Source organism: Lucilia sericata, unplaced genomic scaffold (assembly GCF_015586225.1).
Source record: "Lucilia sericata isolate MDLA Ls3-8-SP2 unplaced genomic scaffold, ASM1558622v1 Contig003199F_arrow, whole genome shotgun sequence".
NCBI classification, from domain to species: domain Eukaryota; kingdom Metazoa; phylum Arthropoda; class Insecta; order Diptera; family Calliphoridae; genus Lucilia; species Lucilia sericata.
Window position 1 is genome coordinate 4278 of NW_023996751.1, and position 19455 is coordinate 23732.

At 31.3% G+C, this 19455-nt stretch overlaps 1 protein-coding gene across 1 annotated transcript; it reads right to left on the reverse strand.

The window, feature by feature from the left end:
* Positions 1-358: 358 nt before the first annotated feature.
* On the reverse strand, positions 359-18943 carry LOC119614650. The gene is made up of 2 exons (XM_037970767.1): positions 18629-18943; positions 359-696 (listed from the first exon to the last, which is right to left on the reverse strand). Exons 1-2 carry the CDS (start codon positions 18729-18731, stop codon positions 359-361), a joined length of 441 nt encoding a protein of 146 aa, XP_037826695.1. The 5' UTR covers positions 18732-18943.
* Between the last annotated feature and the right edge of the window lie 512 nt (positions 18944-19455).

Here is a 19455-nt window from a genome sequence, read left to right on the forward strand (position 1 = left end):
ACTAGAACTGAACTGAACTGAACTAAACTGAACTAGAACTGAACTAGAACTGAACTAGACTGAACTAGAACTGAACTAGAACTGAACTAGAACTGAACTAGAAACTGAACTAGACTGAACTAGAACTGAACTAGAACTGAACTAGAAAACTGAACTAGAACTGAACTAGAACTGAACTATACTGAACTTGAACTAGCCTAGACCAGGTTTTTTCTTTTCTTTAGATTATTATTTCTATTACATTATATCTTTGCTGCGAATTACTTTTTTCACTTACCTCCGATTTGATACAACCACGTTTTCACTTGTGTCTCCGACAAATTTAATGTTCTGCCACATCGCTTCTAATCGGCCACACTCAGATACTTTTGACAAAACGAAATTTTCTCTCCAAATATGCCAACTGGGCATGTGTAAAAGCTGTCCGCCGACGTCTAGGTTTTCGACCGCTTTTCGGCAAACCCATTTTATGTTCTCCCAAAAATCCACCCCCATGTGTTTGAGGCAATTGGCTGCTTACGGAATGTTCATTATCATTAATAAAGTGGGAAGAGTCAAGACTAGATTCATTGTTGCTAAATAATAAATGACCATTGGATAACGTTTGACCATTATAATGACAATTTAAAGCTTCTGAATCGGGAGAGGAACGATCTTCTATATCAATATCTGAATTGTTGTCGGAAATGTCGGAGTCTGAAAGAAAAGTAAAATTAAATTTTAAGTAAAAAAAAATCTGATGCTTCACGTGTCAACGCTTAACCTCCTACCAAGACTTGATAACCAGAGTTTTTTAAAAATAACTTCTGTTTTATTGAAATTAATGTAGTTTAGTGAAAAGATTTGCATTTAACAACCCCTGTTAATATAATTATTTCCCTCATTACCAGACAATATCCATCAAATAACCATTAATGTTTTATTTTTTTTCTACGTTTCAAGTGGGCGTTCGTCTCTACAATAACTTTTCATAACTCTTCAAATGTGAACTCATCTTCGTCATCAACATGCTCATCATTTCGTGTTTTTAACCCTCTTCAGATACATTTAACAGTTAAAGCTTGTGGGTTTAAAAAATACACACGATTCCCATTTCCTTATAAAAAACACCACATGCTTAAAATGGCGTATAAAAATAGTATTGAAATTGTAGATCTAATTGTTTTATTTTTATCCTGTTCTTATATCCTGTCTATATTATTTTTTTCGAATAATTTTTTTTTTTAATAAACTGCTTGTGTTCTTTTTGCAGACTTTTATTCGACGACCACAAAGGTCGATTTTTTTGTGGCCACAGAAGTCACAGCGTGAACGATTAAGTTCACGTGTTTTAGCAAAATTATTTTTAGTTTAAAATATTTAGAGCGTAATGAGGAGAAATATCCTCTATATTTCTTTATTGGTAGATTACAAACAGTTTGGATTCAAAGATTTGCGAAGATAAATATTTTGGGATCCACAATCTCAACATTTACTTATAAGTACAAGACAAAAAAACGACTTTCTTTAAGTCTGGACTATGTATATACTAGACTATAGACTATACTATAGACCAGACTATAAACTAGATTATAGACTAGAATATAGACTATAGACTAGAATATAGACTATAGACTAGCCTATAGACTAGACTATAGACTAGACTATAGACTAGACTAGACTATAGACTAGACTATAGACTAGACTATAGATTAGACTATAGACTAGACTAGACTATAGACTAGACTATAGACTAGACTATACACTAGACTATAGACTCGACTATAGACTAGACTATAGACTAGACTATAGACTAGACTATAGATTAGACTATAGACTAGTCTATTGACTAGACTATAGATTAGACTAAAGACTAGTCTATTGACTAGACTATAGATTAGACTATAGACTAGACTATAGACTAGACTAAAGACTAGACTATAGACTAGACTATAGACTAGACTATAGACTAGACTATAGACTAGACTATAGACTAGACTATAGACTAGACTATAGACTAGACTATAGACTAGACTATAGACTAGACTATAGACTAGACTATAGACTAGACTATAGACTATAGACTAGACTATAGACTAGACTATAGACTAGACTATTGACTAGACTATAGACTAGACTATAGACTAGACTATAGACTAGACTATAGATTAGACTATAGACTAGACTATATATTCGACTATAGACTAGACTATAGACTAGACTAGACTATAGACTAGACTATAGACTAGACTATAGACTAGACTATAGATTAGACTATAGACTAGACTATAGACTAGACTATAGACTAGACTATAGATTCGACTATAGACTAGACTATAGACTAGACTAGATAGCTATAGACTAGACTATAGACTAGACTATAGACTAGACTATAGACTAGACTAGACTAGACTATAGACTATAGACTAGACTAGACTAGACTATAGACTAGACTATAGACTAGACTATAGACTAGACTATAGACTAGACTATAGACTAGACTATAGACTAGACATAGACTAGACTATAGACTAGACTATAGACTGGACTATAGACTAGACTATAGACTAGACTATAGACTAGAATAAGACTAGACTATAGACTAGACTATAGATTAGACTAAGACTAGACTATAACTAGACTATAGACTAGACTATAGACTAGACTATAGACTAACTATAGACTAGACTATAGACCTAGACTATGACTATACGACTAGACTATAACTAGACTATAGACTAGACTATAGACTAGAACTATAGACTAGACTATAGACTAGACTATAGACTAGACCTATAGCTAAGACTATAGACTAGACTATAGACAGCTAAGACTAGACTATAGACTAGACTAATAGACTAGCTATAGACTAGACTAGACTATAGACTAGACTATAGACTAGACTATAGACTAGACTATAGACTAGACTATAGACTAGACTATAGACTAGACTATAGACTAGACTATAGACTAGACTATAGACTAGAAAATAGACTAGACTATAGACTAGACTATAGACTAGACTATAGACTAGACTATAGACTAGACTATAGACTAGACTATAGACTAGACTATAGACTAGACTATAGACTAGACTATAGACTAGACTATAGACTAGACTATAGACTAGACTATAGACTAGACTATAGACTAGACTATAGACTAGACTATAGACTAGACTATAGACTAGACTATAGACTAGACTATAGACTAGACTATAGACTAGACTATAGACTAGACTATAGACTAGACTATAGACTAGACTATAGACTAGACTATAGACTAGACTATAGACTAGACTATAGACTAGACTATAGACTAGACTATAGACTAGACTATAGACTAGACTATAGACTAGACTATAGACTAGACTAGACTATAGACTAGACTATAGACTAGACTAGATAGACTATACTAGACTATAGACTAGACTATAGACTAGACTATGACTAGACTATAGACTAGACTATAGACTAGACTATAGACTAGACTATAGACTAGACTATAGACTAGACTATAGACTAGACTATAGACTAGACTATAGATAGACTATAGACTAGACTATAGACTAGACTATAGACTAGACTATAGACTAGACTATAGACTAGACTATAGACTATAGACTAGACTTATAGACTAGACTATAGACTAGACTATAGACTAGACTATAGACTAGACTATAGACTAGACTATAGACTAGACTATAGACTAGACTATAGACTAGACTATAGACTAGACTATAGACTAGACTAGAGACTAGACTATAGACTAGACTATAGACTAGACTATAGACTAGACTATAGACTAGACTATAGACTAGACTATAGACTAGACATGACTAGACTATAGACTATAGACATAGACTAGACTAGACTATAGACTAGACTATAGACTATAGACTATAGACTAGATAGACTAGACTAGACTAGACTAGACTAGACTATAGACTATAGACTATAGACTATAGACTATAGACTATAGACTATAGACTATAGACTATAGACTATAGACTATAGACTATAGACTATAGACTATAGACTAGACTAGACTAGACTAGACTATGACTAGACTAGACTATAGACTAGATTAGACTATAGACTAGACTAGACTATAGACTAGACTAGACTATAGACTAGACTAGACTATAGACTAGACTAGACTAGACTATAGACTAGACTAGACTATAGACTTGTAACGATTCACGCGTTGTGCCCTATCCTTTAGAAGACCTGTGCTACCTTTATTCCGACCGTGCTCAGGGTTTGGGGTGGTGTTCTTGTCTCCATCAGGATAGGCTAAGAACCGCACATTCATTTAAAAAAGGTAGCTTTAAAATATTAACTAAACTAAAACCAAAAAAAAAAAAAAATAAAGAAAGTTTGAATTTAAAAATCTCGAGAAGATGGTGGCATTTCTTCTCATTCTAGACCCTCCCAACCTTACTATCTTTAAAAAAAAATCTGCAAGATAGCCCTATAATGATTCCCTATCTACATGTTTAACTAACCTTTCGTGGAATAAAATTTAATTTAGATTGTCATTATTAAAATCTAATAATTAAACAAATTTATTATTAAAATGCAAATTGTTTACAAACTTCATATTAAACATTAATAAAGATAATTGGCTAAGTATTGTTGTGTAATGTAATGGTTTGTTTTATTTTGAAGTATTCTAAATTGAAATATTCAACAATAAAAAAATTTAAGTTTATTTTCAAATGTTGTTAACATAAATCTTTAAGATATTATGTTAATAACATAAATGCTTTAACATAAAAAAAATATTCAATTTAGAACACTTATGTAGATAGAGAATTTAAATGAACACTATAGTAAACACAATTTAAAACTTACCAAACATAATCCAACGATGACAACAGGCCTGATGTGATGCTGAATTAGGGTTTATTATTTAATTTTGAATTTTAAATTATCATATTTTTATAGATTTTTAAATGTATTTATGTATGTATGTTAGTGTATATGTGTGTAGGGTGTATAAAGTGTTAGTACAAGTTTTAAGTTAATTTAAATTATGATTAAGTTTAATTTTAGATAAAGTTAAGTTAATTAAATTGAAATTAAGTTAAAATTAAGTTAGATTATTATCAAAAATTAGATAAAATTTAAGAAAATTTAAGATTTTCGTTAAATTATATGTAATTAAGTTAGAAAAGTTTAAGTAATTTAAGATAAAATTAGGTTTAAGATAATTTAATTAGATTTTATGTTAAATTATATAAAATTTAAGTTTTTTTTTTTTTTTTTAGATAAAGATGATAGTTTTAGTAGCTTTAAGTTAAAATTAGCTTTAGTTTAGCGTTTTATTAAACCAAATTAGTTTTAGAGGCTTCTCAAAATTAGAATTAGATTTAATTTAAGTTTAGATTTAGCGTTTAATTAGGATGAAATAAGTTTTAGTGATTAAATTAGTTTAGATTTTAAGTTTAAGTAGGTTTTAGATAAGTTTTTCCTGATTTTAGTTTAGATAATTAGTTATATGTTAGTTTTAGTTTGATTCTTGTAGAATTTTAGAAAGATGCTGAGGATTTATCCATGCTTATTTTAAAAATTTCCAAAATTAAGTGTAAATTATCCCCAAATTTCTTCTATTTGATTGAGTAATAACTTGAAATGATGGAAAAATTGAGAAATTCTGAATTATCATAAGTAATTGGCCAATAAAATTTATATAATTGCTTGGTTAGTTCTTTATCTTTTGCAAATAATTTATTTGCCAATGCAATAATTCCGCTTTCACGAACCTGTATATATAATGTTCTTAATGGAAGTTTATTCATTATGTATTCAAAATTTTACCTGATTTTAATTCAATTCCCTTTTTTTTTATTTGCAAAAGAAATGATGATAATGTCCGTCTGTATTCAATTTTATATTCTTCAAAACGGAAATTGATTAATAATATTGTATTTCCGTATTGTTAAAAAAAAATTTTCAAATGAAAATTTTTGAAATACAAATTTTTCAATACATACAAAAGTTTTTACGAAAATTGTTGTTGGAAATTTTAAAGTATTTGAAACCCAATAAACAATTTGAAAACACATAGCCCTCACAAAACAGATACAGCTTAAGATATGCACAAGCAGATCGACAACTGGATCTGGAAAGGGCGATTTTGAAACTAAATGCTCTTGACCTCACAAAACAGATACAGCTTAAGATATGCCTAAGCATATCGATAACTGAATCTGAAAAGGGCAAAGTCAAACTAAAATTTGAAAAATGTAATAAGTCTTAAGTCCAGATGTCTTTTGCATGATATATTCCTGTACTGTTGCTGTCTATGTCTTGTAATTCGTAATTATACTGTCCTATTTTACGCAAAACTTTGGCTTGAATGCCCACTGGAGCAAGTTTTGAGTTAAAATTATTAATTTTTGAGCTTTGCGCAAAATTTCGTCTGATAACAGTCTGTCCGATAGTAAAGTCCTTTGTCCGAGAACGTAGGTTGTATGTCCACGCGTTTTTGTCGAAGGCCTTTTTAATCAACTCTCTAATTTTGTTCCGTATTAAAGTAAATTCGTCCTGTCGTTCGATTATTAAGTCACTGTCAGCCAAAAGATTAAGTCTTCTCAAAAGTTTATAGTCCTTACCGTGAGTCACCATAGTCTGTCCGAAAACTACTTGATATGGGGTCCTGCCAATGGATTGATGGATACTATTTCGAAGAGAACAATTTATGCTGTCAGTATATAGATCCCACTCCCGTTGGTCTTTTCGAATATATGAGCGTAAAGCTTCGTTAATGCATCGATTGACTCTTTCGCTTGCATTCGCTTGTGGGCTATATACTGCAGTCAATATGTGTTTAACACCGTATTTTTCTAGAAATTTCTCAAAATCTTTGCATTTAAATTGAGATCCATTGTCCGAAACTAAAGTCTCCGGTACCCCATAGCAGTTAAAAATGTCAGTCCGTAAATAATTTATAATGTCCTTCGAAGCAAATTTCTTAAGCGGTTTAAGAAAAGTGAATTTTGAAAAATGGTCCAGTACAATTAGTAGTCCAATGTGTCCCTTCTTCGACCTTGGAAATGGTCCTATTAAGTCTACGTATAGTCGTTGAAATGGTCGTTCAGTATCTGTCATCTGTCCCAAAGGTGGTCGTAAAATATTTGTCGGAGTCTTCGAAGTCTTACAAAGGTCACAATTTTGAATATAGTCCTTAACGTCAGTAACAAGTCGAGGCCAATAAAAGTATTGTCGAATCCGTTCGATAGTTTTAGTGATTCCACCATGTGCCGATGTTGGTGTATTGTGTGCCGAATATATAACGTCTCGTCTTAGTTCTGTCGGTACATATAGTTTCCACAAATTTGATTCGTCAGTCTCACCAGAAGAAAATTCAGTTCTCTTATAAATGTAATTGTCCAAAATTTTGTAGTCCGGTAACCCTGAATTTTGAAAATCGTCTCGTAATTTAGAATATTCGACAGTTTTAAATGCGTCCGAGTCAAGGTCAATTGTCGGTAATGTCTCCAACTCAATAGAGCTCAAAAAGTCTTCGCCTTCATGGGCCCGAGACAGCGTATCAGGGACAACGTTTTCTCTCCCACTTCGGTGTTCAATCGTGAAATTGAAACCTTGAAGTTTCAATGCCCACCGAGCTAAACGACCGGAGAGATCACGTTGACCCATCAACCACTTCAAACTAGCGTGATCGGTCACAACCTTAAACCCTAAGCCCTCAATGTACGATCTAAACTTTTTGATCGCCATCACTACGGCTAGACATTCTAGTTCCGTAATGGTATAGTTTCTTTGAGCTTTATTGAGTTTATGAGACATATAGGCAATTGGCCTCTCTGTCCCGTCCTCGTCTTTCTGCGCCAATACTGCACCCACCCCATAAGTGCTAGCATCACACTGTAAAATAAAAGGTTTACTATAATCGGGATGAATGAGTAATGGTGCTGACGTCAGTTTTGTCTTTAGTTTGTCAAAAGCTTCTTGAGCTTGGTCAGTCCAATTAAAAGTCTTTTTCTTTGTCAGTAGTTCTGTCAAAGGAAATGTCAACGCCGAATAATCCTGAATAAATCTCCTGTACCATCCAGTCATGCCTAAAAATCGTCTTAAATGATTTATGGATTTTGGTACAGGGAAGTCTTGAATAGCTTTAATTTTGTCTTCGTCCACTTGCAACGTCCCGTTTCCTACAACAAATCCTAAATATTTAACACGGCTTAGTGCAAAGCTACTTTTCCTTACATTGATTGTCAAACCTGCTTTTCGAAGATTCGTTGCAACCTCCATCAAGTGTGTCAAATGTTCGTCAAAAGTCTGCGAAACAACAAGTAAGTCATCTAGATATACAAAAACGTGAGTTTTCAAGTTGTACGGAATGACCATGTCCATTAGTCGGCACAACGATTGCGGTGCGTTACAAAGTCCAAACGGCATTCTTGTAAATTGATACAATGGCCGATTAGGGACTGTAAAAGCTGTCTTTGGTTTCGAGGCTTCGTCCAGTTTAATTTGCCAAAAGGCGTCTTTCAGATCAATCTTTGAAATACAATGAACTGGAGGAAGTCTCGATAAAATTCCGTCAATGTTCGGTATCGGGTATGCGTCCTTAACTGTCACGGAGTTTAATTTTCGACTGTCCACACACATCCTAACTTTTCCAGGTTTGACAACAACGACTGTTGGTGATGACCAAGGGGAATTTGGAGCTTCCTCTATAACTCCGAGAGAAATCATACGATCTAATTCCCCGCAAAGCTGTTTCTCTACCGCCGGTGAAATCGGATAATAACGTTGTTTTATAGGTTTTGCATCACCCGTGTCAATACTATGCTGTATAAGAGTAGTACAGCCTAAACCATCTACTTCAGAGTTAGGGAACGTTGCAATAATTTTGTCTAGTCTATGTTTCTGTTCAGCAGTCAGTTGAAGTTTGTCCGGGTCAGATTCGGCACAATCAATTTCACCAACAATTGGCAAAGAAATTTTTAGTCCAAAATCTGTCCAAAAGTCATAGCCACAAATTATGTCTTGTCTGATCGTCGGAACCACTAAAAATTCAAAATGTTTAGTCTGTCCTTGAAATGTCACGTCTAATGTCGCTGTCCCTAAAACATTTTGTCTTTGTCCGTCTGCAGTACGTACGTTGCCTAAACATTTACTAAAATTTGGTTCACTCTGAACTTCTAACGCTAAATTTCCTCCAATTACGCTCTTATTCGCGCCACTATCTAAAAGAGCCAAATGGAATTTATCATTAACTTTTATGTTAATGTAAGGCCTACTATCAAATTCTTGAGAAATAATTGGAGAAATTGTATAAATTTTGAACTTCCTAATTTTGCGATAAAATTCTCTAATTCTTTTTGAAGATCTACTAATCTTGTTTTCACCGAAAATCCTCGCACGAGCTTTCTTATATTCAGCCAAACGGATGTGATATGGCTTCATCAGAGGGTGTACGTTTTCTGTTTTATTGTCTTTAGTATCAGTCCCGTTTTCGTTGTCCGAGTTAATGTCCGAAGTTTTATGTCCAATATCACCGGATGTTCTTAATGCGTCCGTCGAACATCCTTCTGTCCGTTTCCCGAATGCTTTTTCGAGCATTTAGTACAGTTCGGTTTGTATATGTCCTTGGCACCACAACCGTAACAGAAGATTCGTCTTGGTTCCATACAGTCGAAATATGTATGTCCATCTTTGTCACAATTCCAACATTTAACTTGTTGAAGTGCGCAAATGTCCTCAGTTTCTGTATTATTAATGTCAAGGTCATTGTCCTCGCCGTCAATTTCCGAAATACGTCCTCTGTCAGTCTTGCGATAATCGTATTTTTGTACGTCCTTCATGAACTTTTCATGTTTCCTAACCTCTTTACGAAGTTGGGAAACACTGGAAATTTCTAAATGTAGAAGTTCATGACGAACTTCTGTCTTTAAATTTCGAATTAGGGTCTCACACAAGTCACGGTCTGAAATTGGCGTCTTAAGTCTATCTGTCATGGCCAAAATTGTGTCTAGATATTCGTCAAAATTTTCATTGTGTTTCTGTCTTCGTCTTCTAATGTCTTCAAGGATGTCAAAATCCGTCGTGTCATCCTTGTACTGGTTCCGTAATGCTGTTGTTAAAGAATGCCAGTCCATGTCATATGTCTGTCTGTGGTATCTCCAATACCATTCGAGGGCCTTGCCTTCAAAGAGGCAGTGTGCATGTTTGCACAAAATATCGAAGTCTCCTCGAAGATTGTTTGTCGTCAAAATATTAATTCTGTAAATGAATTCGTCCACAGTCATTTGATTGTCATGTCCGGTGAATTTTATTCGCCAATTGCGAATTATATTGAGAACTTTCTCAGCAAGAAATGGTTCTTGTTCTGAGTTATGGTTAGGTCTCGGTTCAATAGGTGAAATATTATCGTGGTTTTCTTGTCTAGTCTGATTGTTTTGAATAGCAATGTTTTGAACTACTGCTGACAATTCATTTGAAATTAAATTCATCATTTCATTTCGAAATGATCCCAAGGACTCAGCAACAATTTGTCTAATTTGTGTCTCGTTTGAATTGCCAGTTGGTCCGTTTTGTGATTGTCCTGTTCTTTTCGATCGCGTTCTTACACCTGTGTTTGATGAGTCCATATCTACCGTGAAGCTCACATTAGTTGGCTGATCGATGTTTGATAAATTTTCTTGACTTCGTGTCAAAGGCATGTTTCAAATTGTATTTAAACTCAATAAAGATAATATATTCCACTACTCGGTTAATTAACATATAGTTAGGAACCAGATAATAAAAAAAATATGACCTAAATTCAAACTATAAAACAAAAAAATAAATAAGGCTTATCTAAACTTTCCAAAGAGTATTTTATTGACAAATAAATATCAACAAATAAATCTCATTAAGAAAGTATAGAAAATATAGAGGAAAAATCAAATCTCAGTTATTATATGAGGGTAGGTAATCAAAACAACTCCAATTACAAAAATCCCGATCATAATAAAAACTAAGCAAAAATTTTGAAAACTAAAAATTTACCCAAAAATAATGTATGTTATTCGCGAGTAAGATCTCAATAAAACTCAAGATCAAAAATCTCAAACAAAAAAATCATACAAAAGATAGAAGTTTTATTAAATATTTGGTTCAGAATTCTATTTAAAAAAATCTGAAAATCCAAAATATTTTCAAAAACGGAATTGAGGAAAACAAAATAAAGAGAAAGTTAGTTAATACCACGATTGATTGTTTTGTTTGGATCTTCAGCCAAGATGTAAATAAAATTGTTCAAATTATATGTCCTAAGTGTTTACCAAAGGCATGTAGAACTATTTAGCTGAGGCCCCACGTTGGGCGCCATTAAATTTATGTAACGATTCACGCGTTGTGCCCTATCCTTTAGAAGACCTGTGCTACCTGTTATTCCGACCGTGCTCAGGGTTTGGGGTGGTGTTCTTGTCTCCATCAGGATAGGCTAAGAACCGCACATTCATTTAAAAAAGGTAGCTTTAAAATATTAACTAAACTAAAACCAAAAAAAAAAAAAATAAAGAAAGTTTGAATTTAAAAATCTCGAGAAGATGGTGGCATTTCTTCTCATTCTAGACCCTCCCAACCTTACTATCTTTAAAAAAAAATCTGCAAGATAGCCCTATAATGATTCCCTATCTACATGTTTAACTAACCTTTCGTGGAATAAAATTTAATTTAGATTGTCATTATTAAAATCTAATAATTAAACAAATTTATTATTAAAATGCAAATTGTTTACAAACTTCATATTAAACATTAATAAAGATAATTGGCTAAGTATTGTTGTGTAATGTAATGGTTTGTTTTATTTTGAAGTATTCTAAATTGAAATATTCAACAATAAAAAAATTTAAGTTTATTTTCAAATGTTGTTAACATAAATCTTTAAGATATTATGTTAATAACATAAATGCTTTAACATAAAAAAAAATATTCAATTTAGAACACTTATGTAGATAGAGAATTTAAATGAACACTATAGTAAACACAATTTAAAACTTACCAAACATAATCCAACGATGACAACAGGCCTGATGTGATGCTGAATTAGGGTTTATTATTTAATTTTGAATTTTAAATTATCATATTTTTATAGATTTTTAAATGTATTTATGTATGTATGTTAGTGTATATGTGTGTAGGGTGTATAAAGTGTTAGTACAAGTTTTAAGTTAATTTAAATTATGATTAAGTTTAATTTTAGATAAAGTTAAGTTAATTAAATTGAAATTAAGTTAAAATTAAGTTAGATTATTATCAAAAATTAGATAAAATTTAAGAAAATTTAAGATTTTCGTTAAATTATATGTAATTAAGTTAGAAAAGTTTAAGTAATTTAAGATAAAATTAGGTTTAAGATAATTTAATTAGATTTTATGTTAAATTATATAAAATTTAAGATTTTTTTTTTTTTTTTAGATAAAGATGATAGTTTTAGTAGCTTTCAGTTAAAATTAGCTTTAAGTTTAGCGTTTATTAAACCAAATTAGTTTTAGAGGCTTCTCAAAATTAGAATTAGATTTAAATTTAAGTTTAGATTTAGCGTTTAATTAGGATGAAATAAGTTTAGTGATTAAATTAGTTTAGATTTTAAGTTAAGTAGGTTTTAGATAAGTTTTTCCTGATTTTAGTTTAGATAATTAGTTATATGTTAGTTTTAGTTTGATTCTTGTAGAATTTTAGAAAGATGCTGAGGATTTATCCATGCTTATTTAAAAATTTCCAAATTAAGTGTAAATTATCCCCAAATTTCTTCTATTTGATTGAGTAATAACTTGAAATGATGGAAAAAATTGAGAAATTCTGAATTATCATAAGTAATTGGCCAATAAAATTTATATAATTGCTTGGTTAGTTCTTTATCTTTTGCAAATATTTATTTGCCAATGCAATAATTCCGCTTTCCACGAACCTGTATATATAATGTTCTTAATGGAAGTTTATTCATTATGTATTCAAAATTTTACCTGATTTTAATTCAATTCCCTTTTTTTTTATTTGCAAAAGAAATGATGATAATGTCCGTCTGTATTCAATTTTATATTCTTCAAAACGGAAATTGATTAATAATATTGTATTTCCGTATTGTTAAAAAAAAATTTTCAAATGAAAATTTTTGAAATACAAATTTTTCAATACATACAAAAGTTTTTACGAAAATTGTTGTTGGAAATTTTAAAGTATTTGAAACCCAATAAACAATTTGAAAACACATAGCCCTCACAAAACAGATACAGCTTAAGATATGCACAAGCAGATCGACAACTGGATCTGGAAAGGGCGATTTTGAAACTAAATGCTCTTGACCTCACAGACTAGACTAGACTATAGACTAGACTATAGACTAGACTATAGACTAGACTATAGACTAGACTATAGACTAGACTATAGACTAGACTATAGACTAGACTATAGACTAGACTATAGACTAGACTATAGACTAGACTAGACTATAGACTAGACTATAGACTAGACTATAGACTAGACTATAGACTAGACTATAGACTAGACTATAGACTAGACTATAGACTAGACTATAGACTAGACTATAGACTAGACTATAGACTAGACTATAGACTAGACTATAGACTAGACTATAGACTAGACTATAGACTAGACTATAGACTAGACTATAGACTAGACTATAGACTAGACTATAGACTAGACTATAGACTAGACTATAGACTAGACTATAGACTAGACTATAGACTAGACTATAGACTAGACTATAGACTAGACTATAGACTAGACTATAGACTAGACTATAGACTAGACTATAGACTAGACTATAGACTAGACTATAGACTAGACTATAGACTAGACTATAGACTAGACTATAGACTAGACTATAGACTAGACTATAGACTAGACTATAGACTAGACTATAGACTAGACTAAGGACTAGACTAGTCTATAGACTAACTAACTAACTAACTAAAATGCGTGTTTATTGATCCGTTTAATAAGATTTCTTATTTTTTGGTCTATTTGCAGATAATCAACTTTTGCAATGATGTTATAAAAACTCTTCTGGGTAAGTTTTTAAACTATTTCTTAAATATTTTAATTGTGTGAAAAGAATTAAAAAATGTATCTCAATCAATAATTTTTTATATATCATTTTGCAAAAACAATTCAAATAATTGCTACTTGACTTGTTGTATCTTTACATATATTTATATTGGATAACATATGATAAGTGTTTTATATATTTCTTATTTTTTAAATTGATTGGACGTGACTTTTTAACGAAAAGTCACAAAATCTATGAGTTTGTTTTCCCCCTCAATTATTTATTTTGTCCCAAATAAGAAAAAATCTTAAAGATAATTGACTTAGACAACATACATGTAACCTCTTATAGAAATATGAAGAAAAAAATCATACATATATGAACTTATAACAATCTGCGGCCTCAAGTGTTTGAACGTTAAAAACAATAGGATATTATAGGATATTTTTTAAGGATGTATGTTTATTTAACTAAATCTGTGCAAAATTTAAAAAGGGTGTGCAATTTTTTTTGAAAAGGGGTTAAAAATCAAATGGCCTAAAGCTTGTTTGTTTTTGTTTCAATGGAAAATTATTGTAAATTGTCTTAGCAGGTTGTTCGCACTAAATTTTCTATAAAAATTTGTGTTGTGTTCACACATAATCAAAAACTTCAATAGAAGCTGTGTTATGTTCACACTACAACAAAATTTTCACAAAACGACATTTTCTATATAAGTTTGTGCTGTGCTCATACTACGACAACATTTTCTATAGAAACTTGTGCTGTGTTCACACGACAACAAAATTTTCTATAGAAAATTGTGCTGTGTTCACACATAATCAAAAACTTCTATAGAAATCTGTGCTATGTTCACACAACGACAAACATTTTTATAGAAAATTGTGCTGTGTTCACACAACGACAAAATGTTCTATATAAAATTGTGCTGTGTTCACACATAATCAAAAACTTCTATAGAAATCTGTGCTATGTTCACACGACAACAAAATTTTCTATAGAAACTTGTGCTGTGTTCACATGACAACAAAATTTTCTATTGAAAATTCTGCTGTGTTCACACAACGATAAAATTTTATATAGAAAATTGTGCTGTGTTCACACAGCAACAAATTTTATATAGAAAATTGTGCTGTGTTCATACAACGACAAAATTTTCTACAGAAAATTAAGCTGTGTTCACACAACGACAAAATTTTCTATAGAAAATTAAGCTGTGTTCACACAACGACAAAATTTTCTATAAAAAATTGTGTTGTGTTTACACAACGACAAAATGTTCAATAGTACATTAAGCTGCGTTCACACATAGTAAAAATTTTTTTGTGCTGTGTTCACACAACGACAAAATTTTCTATAGAAACTTGTGCTGTGTTCACACGATAATAAAATTTTCTATAGAAAATTGTGCTGTGTTCACACAACGACAAAATTTCCTATAGTAACTTGTGCTTTGTTCACACAACGACAAAATTTTCTATAGAAACTTCTGCTCTGTTCACACAATGACAATATTTTCTATAGCTAATTTTAATATGTTCACACTAATACAAAGTTTTTCTATAAAAATCTTTGCTGTGTTCACACTTAAAATTTTCCATTTTTAATGTTTTCTTTTTGAATTATAACGTTTTTACTCATAAAAACAATTGAAACTTTGACACATCCTTTCGTTATTACTTTATGGTTAAATAAAAAACCACAGGATATAACCAGACCAATTAGTGGCACTATAATGATTCTTCATTTCTCAAAACAACAAAGACCACAACTGTTAATAGCTCAACACTTGAGTTGCATAAGGGTGAGGAAGAAGAGAGAGAGAGGGAGGGAAAAGGGTGAAAGTGAAATTATTCAAACACTTTGTGACAAAAAATTGTAAATTGAAAAATGTAAAACAAACTAACAAAAAGCCCTTGAGGTAAGTTAACAAAATAATGCCATGTTAACAACTTTATAAGCAATTTGTCACGTACGACATAGAAAAACAATAGAATAGCAAAAACCGCCCTAAATGACAAGTGAAATCTGTTTTTTCTAAAGTGTAAAACGAGCTGAAAATTGTGTATATTTTTGTTTAATTGTTATACAGCAATTAAAAATGTAAAACAAAAGATTCGTTTTTGACTTTGCCTGTTTTAAGGGCCTAAGGCAAATTTTGTCATGTTTTACCATATAAATAGATAACTGTTCAAAAGAAGAGAGTGTTTTTTTTTCTTCTAATGATAAATGTTAATTAGCATGGTAAATAGTATATAATTGTAGATTTTATATATGATTCTTTGTCTGTCAGTTTGTTAAGAGTTTCATTTTGCTAAACTAGAAGGATAAAGAAACTTATCATCTAAACATAAGTATCATAATAAACAATTAGCAACTATTTAAATGTTAAATACACAATTTAGATTTAAAGACAACAAATAAAACAAGTTTATGTTTTATGTCATAAATATTGACATGAAAAGGAACATTAAGATAGAGCAGCATAAATAAAAAAATAACGAGACTTAATTGTTTAAATTTATGACCAAAAAAGACAACAAAATTTTCAATGGATCACATTATTATATAGAAAGCTGTGTCTGTCATTTTCTATACATACATAATTTTGTCGTTGTGGGAACACAGCAACATTTCCTATATCAAAATTGTTGTTGTGGGAACACAGCACAATTTTCCATAGAAAATTTTATCGTTGTGTAAACACACCAATATTTTCTATAGAAAATTTTGTCGTTCTGTGAACACACCAACATTTTCTACCGAAAATTTGTTCGTTGTGTGAACACAGCACAATTTTCTATAGAAAATTTTGTCATTGTATGAACACAGCAAAATTTTCTTTTTTTCTAGTTCAGTTCTAGTTCGGTTCCAGTTCAGTTCTAGTTCAGTTGTAGTTCAGTTCTAGTTCAGTTCTAGTTCAGTTCTAGTTCAGTTCTAATTTAGTTCTAGTTCAGTTCTAGTTCAGTTCTAGTACAGTTCTAGTTCAGTTCTAGTTCAGTTCTAGTTCAGTTCTAGTTCAGTTCTAGTTCAGTTCTAGTTCAGTCTAGTTCAGTTCTAGTTCAGTTCTAGTTCAGTTCTAGTTCAGTTCTAGTTCAGTTCTAGTTCAGTTCTAGTTCAGTTCTAGTTCAGTTCTAGTTCAGTTCTAGTCAGTTCTAGTTCAGTTCTAGTTCAGTTCTAGTTCAGTTCTAGTCAGTTCTAGTTCAGTTCTAGTTCAGTTCTAGTTCAGTTCTAGTTCAGTTCTAGTTCAGTTCTAGTTCAGTTCTAGTTCAAGTTCTAGTTCAGTTCTAGTTCAAGTTCTAGTTCAGTTCTAGTTCAAGTTCAGTTCTAGTTCAAGTTCTAGTTCTAGTTCTAGTTCTAGTTCTAGTTCAGTTCTAGTTCAGTTCTAATTCAGTTCTAGTTCAGTTCTAGTTCAGTTCTAGTTCAGTTCTAGTTCAGTTCTAGTTCAGTTCTAGTTCAGTTCTAGTTCAGTTCTAGTTTCAGTTAGTTCTAGTTCAGTTCTAGTTCAGTTCTAGTTCAGTTCTAGTTCAGTTTCTAGTTCAGTTCTAGTTCAGTTCTAGTTCAGTTCTAGTTCAGTTCTAGTTCAGTTCTAGTTCAGTTTAGTTCAGTTCTAGTTCAGTTCTAGTTCAGTTCTAGTTCAGTTCTAGTTCAGTTTTAGTTAGTTCTAGTTCAGTTCTAGTTCAGTTCTAGTTCAGTTCTAGTTCAGTTCTAGTTCAGTTCTAGTTCAGTTCTAGTTCAGTTCTAGTTCAGTTCTAGTTCAGTTCTAGTTCAGTTCTAGTTCAGTTCTAGTTTCAGTTCTAGTTCAGTCTAGTTCAGTTCTAGTTCAGTTCTAGTTCAGTTCTAGTCAGTTCTAGTTCAGTTCTAGTTCAGTTCTAGTTCAGTTCTAGTTCAGTTCTAGTTCAGTTCTAGTTCAGTTCTAGTTCAGTTCTAGTTCAGTTCTAGTCAGTTCTAGTTCAGTTCTAGTTCAGTTCTAGTTCAGTTCTAGTTCAGTACTAGTTCAGTTTAATCTAATCGCTCTAGTGTAGACTATATCTAAAATCTACTTTAGGCTGTAGTTCAGACTCTAGTTTAGACTATAGTCCAGAGTCTAGTTCTACTTTAGATCACTACTTTAGATCAAGTCCAGACTCTAGTTTGGAATTTAACGTATATTCTATTCTATATTATATCTAGTCCGTAATGCAAACACTAGTCCCTATATAAGTAATTCAAGCTGTACTCTATACTATACATAGTTCAGACTCTTAGCTTAACTAGGTTCCTGTTCTGCTGCAGATCCTAGTTCATATTCTAACCTAAACTCTAGTCTGTAACACAGATTTTTTTAGTCTTTTGTATAGGTAAAATTAGACTATGGGCCAGAATTTAATTCAAACTATAGTTACAATTTAGTTCAGACGCTAGTTTTAGACTATAGTCCAGCTACTTTAGTTTATATTTGTATTATAATCAAATCCGACATAAATGATTTCTTCTAAAAAATTTAATTCTTTATCAAATATCAAAGAGTTCACAACATTATTGTACTCAATCCCTATCAAGAAGTTCTCTCGAAAATCACTCTAACTTCGGATTAATACTAGTTTTATTTCAATTTGATTATGTTTTAAAATCTTACCATCTTCATGTTGTTGTTGCTGCTGTTGTTGTTGTTGTTGTCGATTTATTAGGTCCCCTAATAGATCTCGTATCAGAAATGATTTAGAATTTTGATTGTGCATGTTGGTTTTTTTTAATAATAAATTTTAACACTTTTTTTTTACTTTTTTATGAAAGTATTTTTAAAAAATATTTTTTCAATTGCCGTCGGTATAAAATTCTTTTATATCCTTTTCATTTTTTCGTGTTAACCGTTTTAACCGCTAAATTGTTGTTGTTTAAGTCAACTAAAATGAACAACTATTTTGTTATGATTTTTTCACTTTTCACATTAACGTAGTGAAATCCCTTAATAGGTTTTATAGCAAAAAAAATCAACTTTTTAAGGCGACAAAATCCAAAAAAAGGATTTAAAAAGCTAAACAGTGCTAAACGAATTACAAATAAATACTAACAGTTATAGAGCATAAGCTGTCAGCCGAGAGCATCAAATTTGTCTAAAATAATTTATCACCATCATAATAAATCTTACTTACTCTTAGATTTGGTAAAATTAACGGTAAATTACCTCCCCCTTTAAGGACAGAGAGTATCTGGAAAAAAAACGTGCTATTTAAAAACGTTAGCCATTTTGTTTTGTTAGTGTGTCTCTTTTCTCTTATGAAAAGCTTTTTCTAAGGGTTGTTAGTACTGGGTGGGTGGTTGTAGCTTTATAAGGGTAAGCTTTTTAAATGTTGTGATTTTATTGGTTAATATTTTGGGCAGTGTTTTTGTCTTCTTAACTCTACGTATTTCTCTTCCTTTTTTTCAGTTTTAAGCTAAATTGTTCGAGTATTTATTAACTTT